At 42.3% G+C, this 15,137-nt stretch overlaps 1 protein-coding gene across 1 annotated transcript in view; it reads right to left on the reverse strand.

Moving 5' to 3' along the window:
- Nucleotides 1-13,478, reverse strand: part of LOC127044306 (transmembrane protein 68-like) — a 28,401-nt gene extending 14,923 nt beyond the window's left edge. Inside the window, exons 1-4 of the mRNA XM_050938948.1 lie at nt 13,314-13,478; nt 12,071-12,087; nt 7,917-7,924; nt 3,276-3,436 (exon numbers count right to left, since the gene is read on the reverse strand). Of these exons, the coding sequence (XP_050794905.1) occupies nt 3,276-3,436; nt 7,917-7,924; nt 12,071-12,087; nt 13,314-13,466 (339 nt within the window). The 5' untranslated portion in view covers nt 13,467-13,478. The remainder of the gene's footprint in view (nt 1-3,275; nt 3,437-7,916; nt 7,925-12,070; nt 12,088-13,313) is intronic.
- Between the last annotated feature and the right edge of the window lie 1,659 nt (nt 13,479-15,137).

Here is a 15,137-nt window from a genome sequence, read left to right on the forward strand (position 1 = left end):
CATCAAAAATTCTTGCTAATAGGCTTGCAATTTCATGTGCCAGTTCCTTTAATATTCTTGGATGAAGATTATCTGGGCCCTCTGATTTTGTCCCATTAAGCTGTTCGAGTTTGGCTTCTACCTCGGATATGGTAATATCTACCTCCATATCCTCATTCCCATTTGTCATCCTTCCATTATCCCTAAGCTCCTCATTAGCCTTATTAAAGACTGAGGCAAAGTATTTATTTAGATATTGGACCATGCCTAGATTATCATTAACCTCCATTCCATCCTCAATGTTTAGTGGTCCCACTTCTTCTTTCTTTGTTTTCTTCTTATTTATATGGCTATAGAACCTTTTACTAGTGGCTTTAATTCCCTTTGCAAGGTCCAACTCTACATGCCTTTTAGCCTTTCTCACTTCATCCCTACATGTTCTGACTTCAGTAAGGTAGCTTTCCCGGCTAATCCCGCCCATATTCCACTCCTTGTAGGCTTTCTGCTTTTTCTTAATCACCTCTCTGAGATGCTTGCTCATCAAGCTTGGTCTTCAACTCCTGCCTATGATTTTTTCCCCCTTTCTTGGGATGCAGGCTTCTGATAGTTTCTGCAACTTTGACTTAAAGTAGTTCCAGGCCTCCTCCGCCTTTAGATCCACAAGTTCTTCAGTCCAATCCACTTCCCTAACTAATTTCCTTAATTTTTTAAAGTTAGCCCTTTTGAAATCAAAAACCCTAGTCCCAGATCTATTTTTGTTTATCCTTCCATCTAGTTTGAACTGAATTAGCTCATGATCACTCGAACCAAGGTTGTCCCCTACAACCATTTCTTCTATGAGGTCCTCACTACTCACCAAAACCAAATTTAAAATGGCATCCCCTCTTGTTGGTTCTTCAACTACTTGGTGATGAAATTCATCAGCTATCATATCCAGAAAAATCTGAGCCCTATTATTGTTACTAGCACTTATCCTCCAGTCTATATCTGGAAAGTTAAAGTCTCCCATGATCACACAATTCCCATTAGTGTTTACTTCATTAAAAACATTAAAGAGGTCTCTATCCATATCCAAATCAGATCCCGGAGGTCTGTAGCACACCCCAAGCACTATCTCAGGGGAGGCTCTAGTAGCTTTCTTTCCCAACGTGATTTTTGCCCAGACAGACTCTGTCTTATCCATTCCATCCCTTCTCATTTCTTTACAGTCTACATCATCATAGATATACAATGCTACTCCACCACCTTTGCCTTTATTTCTGTCTTTCCTAAACAGCACATCACCTTCAATATCTGTACTCCAGTCATGACTACTATTCCACCATGTTTCTGTTATCCCTATAATATCTGGTTTCACTTCCTGCACCAGTAGCTCTAGTTCCTCCATTTTGTTACCTAGGCTCCTCGCATTAGTGTACAAACATCTTAATTTTTGCCGTTTGGCTTCACTGACATTCTTTGCCCAATTAGGCACAGACATTCTACCACCAGTATCACCTATTAGACTGGTATCTACCCTACCCTTCCTCCTTATGTCCATTCTTCTGCCCAGCGCTGTATCCTCTCTTACTTTGTTTTCTTCCCTCTCAATGTTAAATTCCAGCGTGGAGATTACTTGGACATCTCCCAACCATCTCCCCCAAATTCCTAGTTTAAAGCTCTTTTAATCAGTTGGACGAGCCTCCATCCTAGAAGTCTATTTCCCTCCTTACTCAGGTGAAGTCCATCCCAAGAGAACAGTCCTCTGTCCATGAATGCTTCCCAGTGGCCGTACATTCCAAAGCCCTCCTTATAGCACTACTGCCTGAGCCATCTGTTGATTGCCATAATTTTGTCACGCCTTTGTTGCCCTTCTCTAGGAACAGGCAGAATCCCACTGAAGATCACCTGAGCCTTGATTTCCTTTAGTGTCTTCCTCAGTCTGGCATAGTCTCCCTTGATACATTCCAGTGAGAATCTAGCCATATCATTTGTTCCCACATGAAGGATAATCAACGGATTCTTTCCCGCTCCCGTTAGGATCCTTTTCAGCCTCAGGTCCACATCCCATATCTTAGCACCCGGCAGACAGCACACCTTTCTGTTCTCTGTTCTGGGGCATGAATAGAATCTATCTCAGTAAACTTATAATCTCTCTCTGGAATGTAGCTTGCATCATACCATCATTAATTGTAATTCAGTGCTAGCTTTGGGTATTCTTTTTCATATTTCCCTACCACTATGATTGTCTAGTCGGACCTCCTGCACAATGCAGGCCACAGAATCTCATCCACCCAGTCCTGTATCAAATCCCTAACCTATGACTAAGCTACTGAAGTCCTCAAATCATGGTTTAAAGACTTCAAGGTGCAGAGAATCCTCCAGCAAGTGACCCATACCCCATACTGCGGAGGAAGGCGAAAACCCCCCAGGGCCTCTGCCAATCTGCCCTGGAGGAAAATTCCTTTCCAACCCCAAATATGACAATCAGCTAAACCCTGAGCATGTGGGCAAGACTCACCAACCAGACACCCAGGAAAGAATTTTCTGTAGTAACTCAGATCCCACCCCATCTAACATCCCATCACAGGCCTTTGGGCATATTTGCAGCTAATAGTCAAAGATCAATTAATTGCCAACATTAGGCTATCCCAACATACCATCCCCTCCATAAACTTATCAATCTTAGTCTTGATAAGGCAATAGTTTTTTTACAGATAAATAGGAGGCTACTTAATTGGAGACCATTAATCTTAAAACCAAAGTACTCTGTTATCCCTCAAGTACATAATCTCACAAGTTTGCTACTTTTATATCTGACATTAGACTATAATAATCCTGTTAATATAAAAATAATTGATTTTGAGCCTTCTTAGGTCACATTTTATAATCCTAGAAAGAGAATCCACTTTACAAAACGTACTTGAAATCAGAATTACTTGATTCATCTTTGAATCCCTGTGTTGTAGAATATATATATGCGCTAATGTGATGGCTGTCATCTGGGGGATTGAATCAGGGCCTTCCAGAGCGAAAAGCATGAATATTGAAAGTGTCAGTTAAAGAACTAGTCTTTGTAGCTAGCAGCTGTAATAGACACACATTCTTTGTGGCTTGGGCACAGAGACGGGCACGTAGCACACAAAACCAACAAGGAGTCCGGTGACACTTTAAAGACTAACAGATTTATTTGGGTGCCACCGGTCTCCTTGTTGTTTTTGTGGAAACAGACTAATATGGCTACCCCCGATACATGCATAATACACATTCATCAGTGGATTACACATATTTATAGACACATACAAGAAACCACTCACCACTTTTGCATCTATGGCCACTTGAGCAAAGCCTTTGCGATTACCCCACAGGATGTTGTAGTTTTCATCACTACAGAATGCTTCTCGAACTCCGCCTGGTGTGACACTCAATAAGTTGCCTTTCTTCAGAATTTCAACACTTTCGTCTCTTCCACTGTGCACTCCAGGTAACAGGTTTAAATACAGTTGTATTCCTGCAATAAAACATAACCAGTAGAGATCCATATGGTGCATTAACCCTCATTACATAATTACTTGTACATATTGAAAATAAAATCTAATCAAAAACTCTCCAACACACACATGCCCACCCACCCCTTCAACAATTTTAAGTGCGTCTACATATTACATATCTGATAAAACTGGAGATTTCATAGTCATCAGTAATAAATCCAGTATAAATATTCAGATACAATTAGGGGTTACAGCTTCAATCCATGGTAGCATGGAAATGTACTTGCACTTTCCAAGTGTGGCAGAGTTCCAGCCATAATAATCAATATGATGGACAAGAAAGGTATCAAGAGACCTTTACTCAACACTGGAGAAAAGAACTGGCAAAATAGATGGAATAAAAAACCAGAAGAGTTTCTGCAGGGTAACTGTACTGTGCTGAATTGACTGTGTATTTTTCAGTTACTGCTTCGGTAGCTGTTGATGGGTACAAATGTAAAGACAATATTTGATTTTATTGAGAATCTTGCCTGAACAAAGGCTGAAGAATTTGGTCCATAGTTTCACTGCTACATTAAAAAACTTCTGAGACTTTGTATCAGGCTCAACTGGCAATAAGAAATGTTTTGCAAATTTACAGCTTGAACTTGAATAGCCTTTTCATGTACATGCCGTCCCTGACTTGAATGAGTTAAAAGAAAGTCACACATAGTTGCTCACTCAGAAAAATATACACACAAAACACATGATAATAAGCCTAACTTTACTACACCACTACTCCGATATAATGTGACCCAATATAACATGAATTTGAATATAACGTGGTAAAGCAGTGCTCCAGGTTGTGGGAAATGGGGGGCTGCACACTCTGGTGGATCAAAACAAGTTTGATATAACACGGTTTCACCTATAACGCGGTAAGATTTTTTGGCTCCCGAGGACAGTGTTATATCTTATATATACTTTATTGTGAAATGAACAACTTTTGTTTGGATTATAGGCTATAACTTGTAGTCTGAGGACAAGGGGCAAAGAGTCACAACACAGGGAAACATGATATATGTCCGAATACCCGGAGACAGATTAAAAATGGTAGCATGCACAGATTTTCTGTTTTTCTAGTTTGCTCCAATAAGATAACTGTGCTAAGAGTAATAAGAATTTTTGAAACTACAGATGTATATTGGGAAATTTTACAATCATTTCTTTCTTTCTGAGTTCACAAGTTAGTCTTTGAATTTGAGAGTTACAAATGAAATAAAGATTACTGAAAGTGAGATGTTCCTCACCAACTGTTTTCAGTTGTCTTAAAGACACTTCTTACAAAGACACTTAACTTTAAATGAATACAAAAGTGTTATCATACATACCACAATGAGCACTATGGGGAGTAAACAGATCCTAAGGAGAATAGCATAGGTGAACAAACCACTAGCTCCTAGGGAAATCTGTATTTAATTAACAAACCTCTAGATACAGTGCAGTAAAGGCAGTGCAATAGAGTCCTTGGTGGGTTAATTGCCTAGTGGTTAGTGCACCTAGGACCCACCCCACAGTCCTGGTTGCCCTTTGCTCAGAGGTACAGTGAGAAGTACCAGTGGTTCAAGTCCCTCCTGTAGCGAGGGCAGGAGTAGGGGAGTCTTGGCCTGCCCACCCCACTGGGAACCAACCCTGGGCCAGGGCCGGCTCTAGGCACCAGCTCAGCAAGCAGATGCTTGGGGTGGCCAAGGGGAAGGGGTGGCATGTCGGGCTCTTCGGTGGCAATTTGGCGGCTGTTCCCTCGGGCCCTCTCGGAGGGAAAGACCTGCCGCCAAATTGCCACCGAAGAAGAGAGCGGCGCAGGGGAGCTGCCACTGATCGCAATCACGGTTTTGTTTTTTTTTTCCTTCCTGCCAGCTGGGGTGGCAAAAACCCTAGACACAGCTCTGCCTGGGCCCAAGGAGGATCAGCAATATCTGGCCCTCCCAAAGGTGCCCTCTGAGTCACCCTCCCTGGGTCACTTCCTATCATTGCTTTTCTCTCCCCACTTTCAGTTCCAGATAAGGAGAAAAGAAAAAGAAAGGGTAACCAAACCATCTGTCCCAACCGACTTGAGCATATATTCTCACTTCCCTCAGGGAAGCTTCTCTGGCACTCTTGTCAGGAGCCTTCAGAGTAGGTCTATCCTTCTCCCCAGTCTTCTCCCTTCTGAGCTGTGCTGCTCCCTTTTCAACTCCCTCTCCAGTTGGAGCATGCTCTGCAGGCTGGAGGGACAGGCTACCTGGGCCCAGTACTGTCCTTTAACCCCTTCTGGCCCAGTGTGGGATTTATATACCCTATCATAGGTAGCCTAATTAGGATGGAAAATGACCGTGAAGAATCTTGAAGCATTAAACTTCAAAAGGTGAGGTTATTTACCCATAAATATACACCTGAGAGAGAAAAATACTCTTGTATACCAAAGAGGTACAGTGTAATAAGATATAAATCTCTAAAAGAAAAGAAAAGTTCTCCTTTGAGTAGCCTCTGCATATCCCACTCATGGAATGTGCTGGCCAACTAGCAGTGCGCATTGGAGAGTGCACACACCCCTTCTTACCCTTCCTTCCCTGATTCCTGAACAGTGTAACGGTCAAGCTATAAAAGGGGGTATAGTGATCCACAGCCACCTGGTTTCCTTTCAACACCTGCAGTCACAGACTTGGAATCTCCCCGGACCTTTAATACCGATGCTAAAACCCCTCACATAGTTCTGCAGATAGAGCTACGGTTAGCAATTAATTTATAGTGAAGACCATTAGGGTAGTTTAGTTTTAAAGTAAGAATTTTAATAGAAGAATTCAAATGGTGGCTCTGAAGAGGAAACATGGATTCAAACATGTCTCCTGTCCGCAGCGGTTTTCAGCATCACATTCTGGATGCCTTGCTTCCTTTCAGAAGGGATGTCCTTCATCGAAGTGCTCAATCTGTGTCATGTTTATTCTGAGAGCTAAGAAGGAGAGGCAGAATAGATCGCCTTTTCAGGAGAAACAGCTAACACAGAAGCTGAAGAGACATCAGATACAGGGGATAGGCAGAGACCATCCTCAGTTCTAGGTCCTTTGGGTCAGGATAAATAGAAACCTTATGGACCTCCATCCATTCTGATGACCTTCAACTCCAGCAGCCTCTTTTGTGCTATCTTCAAAGAAAGGGAAGAATGTGGCTTAGAAGGTCTCCAAGTCTGTGGATCTGAATCAAGATGAGACAAATGTGCTTTGGAAATGGCCTCTGTTAGCAGAACCATTCAGAGAATGAGAACTTTATCAGATCCAGGGCTTACAAATCTCGATAAGATTATGGCACATAGAAGTTCTGTGAGCAGAGCTAAGACACGGATATGAGACCACTCAGAAACAGTGCATAACCAGAACTGACTCTTAAACCTGCAATTTAGGGAGTGCAACCTCAGCCTGTGAGAACTGCTCTTGTGCAACATTCTGAATCCACCTTCCTACTCATTATCCCACAGTAATAGCTCAGATCCATCCCTGCTTGAGTCCTCATCAGTCTTCAATCCAGCAAAAGATCAACAGCAAATAAGAGCAGCTCTTCTCCAAAGCTCCCTTCTTTACCTCCAGAGGATAAGAGAAGAGAGGAATGGCTATTTTCACCACTGGTTCTGCCCCTCGAGACATCCTTCAGGTCTCTGAATGTATTATCGCTATGATCAGTTCTACCAGGTCCTCTGCAGTCACCTCTATTGGAAAAGTCATCAGAGGCAGATCAGCAGATACCACCAGCCAGTTCTTGACTACCTGATCATCACAAGAGATATCAGAATTCTAAATTCTTTCACCATTATGCTCAAGGGTATTAATCAGATCCAATGACTGAATCCTGGCCCGAATGGCTTTGGCTCAATAGGCCCTATCGGTTGGCTCCATATTGTGCATATTACTTGGAACTCAAGAAACCACACAAAGGATGTCTATAATTACTGTAGACCACCCCTCCCCATCACTCGTGGAGGGAGGCCAGACCATCTCACTACCACGTATCTATAAAGGCAAGGTTCAATGGAGAATTAGCAGTTTCAGGGCCTTGGTCCTCTGGGTGGGACTGAGAAAGAGGCAGTCTCAGGGTGGGACAGAGAAAGAGGCAGTCTCAGGGCTCTGGCCCCCGGGCAGGGCACAGCAAGAAGCAGTCTCAGGGCTCTGGCCCCCTGGGCAGGACACAGCAAGAAGCTGTCCCAGGCCTCTGGCCCCCTGGGTGGGACAGAGCAAGAAGCAGTCTCAGGGCTCTGGCCCCCTGGGCAGGGCAGAGCAAGAAGCAGTCTCAGGGCTCTTGCCCCCTGGGCGGGGCAGAGTAATAACCAGTCTCAGAGCTCTGACCCTCTGACAAAGCAGAACAATAAGCAGTTTTAAAGTGGCTCTGACCCTCTGGGCAGGGCAGAGCAGTAAGCAGTCTATTGCTTACCCTCCTGGCTCAGGCAGACAGTGGGCAAACACAGGCCTCTTGGCCTAAGGTGAGTAGGTGGCCACCCTAGGGGTAGGGCAGCTGCAGAGGGTAGGGGGACCCAGGCCCACCCTACTCCACAAGGTCCTAGCCCACAGCCCAGAACCACTGGGTCAGTGAGGACCTGGCTGAAACATGCTGACCTGAATTCTGCCAACATAACTGGACTATCGTCTGGCATCCCTCGGCTACTTCTTACTACCCCTTTGGCATGTATCTCTGTCTCCTGGGATTCCTCTGTCTCCCCGAGGTACACAACCAGTGGCAGTCCCAGTAGCTCCTCTGAGTCTTGGTCTGTCAGCAGTCCTGCCATAATCTCTGGGTCCTCAGTGCAGCAGAACTCCATCCCAGGCACAGGTCTTGGCAGCAGACAAACAACATTTGCTTCCTTCTCTGGCTCTGGTACAACTGAGCTGCAGGGCCCACCTTTTAAACTTCCTTTACCACCCCCTCCCCCGCTTCCGGCAGGGTGGGCACGGCTTGCCTGGCTCTGCCCACCAGGGGATGGAGAGTGGTTCCTCCCTGTCAGTCTTGAAGAGAGGCCAGGCCCCCTCACTACAATTATCTTTTCTGAATCTGAGGATCCAAGATTTGGTTATGGAAGGTAATTATCACCCTCAATTACCTTCTGTCATAAACAGATAGTTAAGGGTTAATGTCTCTTTTACCTGCAAAGGGTAAAGAAGCTCAGTAAACCTGGCTGACACCTGACCCAAAGGACCAATAAGAGGACAAGATATTTTCAAATCTTGGTGGAGGGAAGTCTTTGTTTGTGCTCTTCGTTTTGGGAGTTGTTCGCTCTTGAGACTAAGAGGGACCAGACGTCTATCCAGGCTCTCCAAATCTTTCCGAATCAGTCTCTCATCTTTCAAACTTGTAAGTAATAGCCAGGCAAGGCGGGTTAGTCTTATTTTTGTTTTCTCAACTTGTAAATGTTCCTTTTTTTTGCTGAAAGGATTTTACCTCTGTTTGCTGTAACTTTGAACCTAAGGGCTAGAGGGGGTTCCTCCGGGCTATATGAATCTGATTACCTTGTAAAGTATTTTCCATCCTGATTTTACAGAGATGATTTTTTACTTTTCTTTCTTTAATTAAAAGCTTTCTTTTTTAAAAACCTGTTTGATTTTTTTCTTGTTTTTAAGATCCAAGGGGATTGGATCTGGACTCACCAGGGATTGGTTGGGGGAATGAAGGGGGGATGGTTAATTTCTCCTTGTTTTAAGATCCAAGGGATTTGGATCTGTGTTCACCAGCGAATTGGAGAAGTCCCTCAAGGCAACCCAGGGAGGGGAAAGTTTTTGGGGGGACAGAAAGTGCTCCAGACACTGAAATTCTGGATGGTGGCAGTGTACCAGATCTAAACTAGTAATTAAGCTTACAAGTGTCCATGCAGGTCCCCACTTTTGTACCCTAAATTTCAGAGTGGGGAAGGAACCTTGACACCTTCTATGACAGTAAACATTTTGTCTGAAGAGGAGGAACATATTCAGATACAAGACATTCAGATCCAGGCCACTGAACACTGATAACCAAACTTCCTCAAAATAATTGCTAGAGCAGGGGTTGTCAAACCTGAGATCGGGACGCCTTAGGAGGTTGCAAGGTTATTATATGGGGGGTCGTGAGCTGTCAGCCTCCATCCCAAACCCCACTTTGCATTGAGCATTTACAATGTTGTTAAATATATAAAAAAAAGTGGTTTTAATTTATAAGAAGGGAGGAGGGTGTCACTCAGAGACTTGCTATGTGAAAAGGGTCACTAGTACAAAAGTTTGAGAACCACTGTGCTAGAGCATATATTACAGAAAAACACCCAATCTTGATTTAAAAATTGTAGGTGATGGAGAATCCATCGCAACCCTTGGTAAATTGCTCTAATGGTTATTTATCTTCACTGTTAAAAATTTACACATTATTTCCAGTCTGAATTTGTCTAGTTTCATCTTCCAGATATTGTATTGTGTTATACCTTTCTCTGCTAGACCGAAGAGCCTATTATTGCACATACGTTCCCCAGCTAGGTACTTATGGATTATAATCAAGTTACCCCTTAACTTTCTCTATAAGGCATGTTGTCTAATCCTTTAATAATTCTTGTGGCTTTTCTCTGAACTCTCTCCAATTTATCAACATCCTTCTTGAATTATGAGCACCAGAATTGGACACAGTACTCCAGCAGCAGTGACAGCAGTGCAAAATACAGAGAAAAAATAGCTTCTCTACTCCTACTCAATAGTCCCCTGTTTATTCATCAAGGATCACACTAACCCTTTTGGCCAGAGCATCACCCTGGGAGGTCATGATCAGCAGATTATGCACCACGACCCAAAATCTTTTTCAAAGTCATTGCTTCCCAGGATAGAGTCTCCCATCCTGTCAGTACAGCCTATGTTCTTTGTTCCTACAGGTATACATTTACATTTAGCCATATTAAAACACATATTGTTTGCTTATGCCCAGTTTATGAAGTGGTCCTCTTTGCTCTCAGTCAGTGACCTGTCTTCTTCATTATTTACAGGTTTCAGAGTAGCAGCCTTGTTAGTCTGTATCCGCAAAAAGAACAGGAGTACTTGTGGCACCTTAGAGACTAACAAATTTATTTCAGCATAAGCTTTCGTGGGCTACAGCTCACTTCTTCGGATGCATAGAATGGAACACACAGACAGTTAATATGCGTACTTCCATCTTTTCATGTTCTCTGTATGTATAAATATCTCCTGTCTGTGTGTTCCATTCTATGCATCCGAAGAAGTGAGCTGTAGCCCACGAAAGCCTACGCTGAAATACATTTGTTAGTCTCTAATGTGCCATGAGTACTCCTGTTCTTTTCATTATTTACCACTCCCCCAATTTGTGTCATCTGCAAACTTCATCACAGATGATTTTATGTTTTCTTCCAGGTCACTGAAAAAATGTAAAATATTATAGGGCCAAGAACCGATCCCTGTGGGACCTCACTGGAAATATACCACTCAATGATAATTCCCTGTTAACAATTACATTTGAGACCTATCAATTCACAACCCCTTTCCAAAGCATTTAGAAACACATCTATGTCCCCCTCCCTAAAATGAGGAAGCAATTTGGAATCTATACCACCCACCAGGACAAGTACCTGAGGACTAGTTCTATCTACTGGATAAGGATTCTGAAGCTGTCTGTCTTTCTTTCTCTCCTCATGCTGGTACTACTCCTTTTCTTTTCTCTTGTACTTACACTGTTTTTCCTAGTATTCTCTCTCTTGCTTCCGGTCCGCTAGCTGCTGCATTTCCAGATGCAGTTTGTCCCTTTCCAGCTGCAGATTCTCCTGATCTACTTGTAGATCTGTCTCTGATCCCAGTAGCAGTGATGCACTCAGACTGGGTAGAAAAGAGGTAGTGCCTCTGCCAGCCACTTACCTACTTCCCTCCAAGGAGCTGGCTCCAAGATTTACCCTGCTGGCTGTACCCTCTGCCAGTGGGCTGGAAGTTCCTTGCAGACCTGGACCATTATTCCTCTTCTATTCATTAGAATACAGCAAACCTACTAGCTGTGTTTTCATCAGGTTGTCAATGCTGAGCTGCCTTTCTGTGCACAGCTCAACCAGCTAATGTCTCCTCAGCTGTTCATAATTCAGCTTCCCCTCTCTCTTTTCACAAAGGCTTTCCCAAAAAGATTGGGACTTTTCTCTGTACTTCTTCTTTCTAGGATACTTAGTTCCACAGCTATGGAAACTTATGCAATTCGCACTCATACGGATATCACACATACACAGCCATCATATATGTCACAGTTCAGGGCACCTGTATTTCCCCTCAATGGTCCAGCAAGGGCACCCACTCTTGAGCTTCTGGCTCCCCAGCCATTGCCTTTGGATTGAGCCATTGGGTGGAGACATGCATCTCTCTCCTTTCTGACCAGAGTATTTCCAGGCTGACCCATTCCTTGTCTTTACTGTGACTATCTCCAACAAAACACAGGCTGCCTAAGCAGGTTTGTTTTGCCTTCTCTTCAGAGATGGTTAACAGTGTAATTACCACTATTAATCTACCAAACATCTCTTTTTAAACAAACTTGTTTTAATCTGAACACAAAAGCAATACAGAGAAAACACATTAAAAACAGAAAAAGACCTCATGCATGCTAAGACGCTTACTAGAGATCACTCCAAATCCAATAAGGGCTCTGGCAGGAGCAGTCCTTCAAACTCCACACAGGGGTTTTCCTATGGTTTCAAGTTCCTAACACCCTTTGCTCAGAACAGGCTAGTCTTTTGGGGCCTAAGTAGGCCAAAATCCTTCCAACCCTTCCCTAAGGATTGAGACCCTTCTGTGGAACACAGAGCCTGTCCGACTGCTGGGTCAGAAAGAAGGCCTTGAGTCAGTTTACCACCAGACCATTTAACCAAAAACCCTTTCTTTGTCTCTTGGTCCCTGAGGAATCCAGTTTGAACTAGTTTAGGCAAATCTTGCCAGTGGCTGGTGCTTCTCTAGAGTTTTTGCAACCTGTGAGATTTTGACTAATCACCCCAAATTGTTCTTAATTCTGGGGGAGCAATATTTACCCTTCCCATGGAAATACATGCAATCCCTGCCCTGCGAGGATACATAAACAATTCATTTAATACAATAGGTTCCAAAGTTTTTAAAACTTGAACAGTAAAGTTCACCCAGGATATTTCAGGAGATTACACATCCCTATTTATCACACATCCCATGTGAATATGCAGAGTCCATCTTGAAGAACCTCAGTTAAAGGTAACCAAACTTCATTTTCAGAACATCAATTGGAAGAAGCCAGGAAAACAAAATTATTAAAGAAAATGTGCTGGAAGACTACATACAAAGACTGTAGACAAAATTCACCCTTGGCACAACTTCATTAACTTCAATGGAATTACATCAAGGATAGATTTGCGTTCCGAGTCCAAATTTTCTTGTGCAATGCAAGTTACTTGGTCCTAATGACAACCTTAATGAGAGTTGGATGCTTCATAGGTTTTTATTTAAGGATTTCTATTCTCACCCTGAGAAAATAAGTTCATTAGAATAGTTTATATTTTAGGATTTGCTCAAAAAGAGCCAATAATAAAACTCATTAAATGTTGCATTCTTCCAATTTACAACAGTCAATCATACCAAAAAAATGAGAACAGAAAGAACAGTTCATTTTTATGTTAAAGCTACATGCAAAGTTTTTTGAAATCTAGAAACCTTTAGCTATAATGAAATTCAAAAGACCACAGAGGTTCTCAAATGCTTGAAATTATACTATTTTCTGTAGTGCATACCTGGAAAGCATTTTGTTTAAGTCTTAATATTTGTAATAATATATGTATCTCTAAAATGGTATGAATTAATATCTCGGAATTCAAAATATTACTAACTCTCTTATTTACAATAAAAATACTTTCCCTGGTAACTTAGAAAATAAGTGATCAGCTACTGAGTTACAGAGTCTTCCCGTCTGTATATAAAGATTACAGATAAAGTAGCAGTAGTCTATAGGAAGGGCTCCATGGTAATAAACTATAAGCCCCGGTCCTTCTGGAATTTTTTCCATACTATGAAGCTCATATCCTGTCAAGAGTACAAAGAACAATAGTTTCAATACTAGCTTTATACCAGTCAACCTGTGATATAACATAAACTCCTTACTAGAGTTGTGGAAACTCTTGATGACATGTGGGGAAGCTGCACCAGGAGTAAGTTTTAGCCTAACAATTAACTCTTGGTTCTGATAGTCAAAACATTTCACTTGCTAATCAAAATGCAGTGAGAAAATGGCAGCCTTATTCTTGATTTCCTGCATTGCTGAACCATATGTCAGACCATAGAGGCCTAAAGTATTGGTTCAGTCTTGAGCAATTGTTCTTATTTTTGTAATTGTGACCATGATTTAAGAGGAGTCAGAAATCAGGGGGAAAATTCTTTCTTATAAATGGCATTTGTCTCCTTCCCACAGTACAATCTAGACTGGCGAGTAGCTGTTTCACGCCTGCCTGGTGTGCCCTTTACACTGCTTTGCGGCTGCAGCTTCCCATCAGGACTGCTCACAAACAGCCTCCAGCATGTAAGTCGCTCCCAGCTATGTCTGTGTGCACTTGCAGCCTGCAGCCACAGCTAGGCTTTTACCAACCTGAATTAAACTGGTGGGTGACACCAGCATACTCCCAGTCTCAGATTTTCCCCACAAATGTACGTCTTCTACTGTCCAGCCTCTCTCTGGACAATACAGGTTTATACAAAGTCCATCATTCAATTACCAGAAATGATATGCACAAATCTTGTTATCTCAAGTGGAGTTTCCCAAACACTTCAATTCAAACACACTAGTTTAGATAAAACAATAAAACAAGTTGATTAACTACAAAGAGACAGATTTTAAGTGAATACAAGGAATAAGGCATAAAAGTCAGAAATGGTTAGAAGAAAAATAAAATGCAACTAGTGCCTAATTTAACAAACTATGTTAAATTCAAAGCAAAGTTATTCTTACCACATGTTCTCAACAGTCTTACTGACCAAACTCCTTAGATCAGGACCCCTTCTTTGTAATGGCTGTTTCCTTTTTTCCTTCTAGTGCAGTGAATTGATAGAGAGTGAGAGAGGAGCTTGAGTGGGATCCTGTGGGGTGTCTTCCTCCTTCTTTTTATAGTCCTTTCCTCCATTTGAGAAGCATTTCTACCTGGGAGCATGATGCTGGGAAAACTATGTACACAGGAACCTTTGCTAAAATTTACATTTTCTGCCCATGACCTTTTTCCTGCCAATGAATAGCCACTTAGAAGGTAATGGCCTATTGACCTTGTTTATACTTGGCTGATGTGTCAGCTTGCCCTTTGTCTCTGAGGAACTGGTTTGACCACTCCCCAGACTTGGAACATGTTTTAGTAACATCGTACAGTGGAATGTTATAACTTCACATACAATATCACCACACATATTTTACCAGCACAATAATGATCAGAAAATTATGGGTTTTCAAATGATACCTCGCAAGGCATACTTTGTACAAATATTATTACAATAGTGTGAGTACAGGAGTACAGTCCATCACAGTATTCAACTAAAGATCCAGGCTATTCTCTAACTTCATGGGTTTTTTTGTTTATGTCACACTTGAATAGTTATTAGTAACCAACAAAACTACAGAATATTGAGCACACTTCAAATGAATAAGCTTTCTCATAGTTTTCCAGAGTTGTGTATGCTACAGCTCTGAAAACTAAAA

This window comes from Gopherus flavomarginatus, chromosome 2 (genome assembly GCF_025201925.1).
Source record: "Gopherus flavomarginatus isolate rGopFla2 chromosome 2, rGopFla2.mat.asm, whole genome shotgun sequence".
Lineage (NCBI taxonomy): Eukaryota > Metazoa > Chordata > Testudines > Testudinidae > Gopherus > Gopherus flavomarginatus.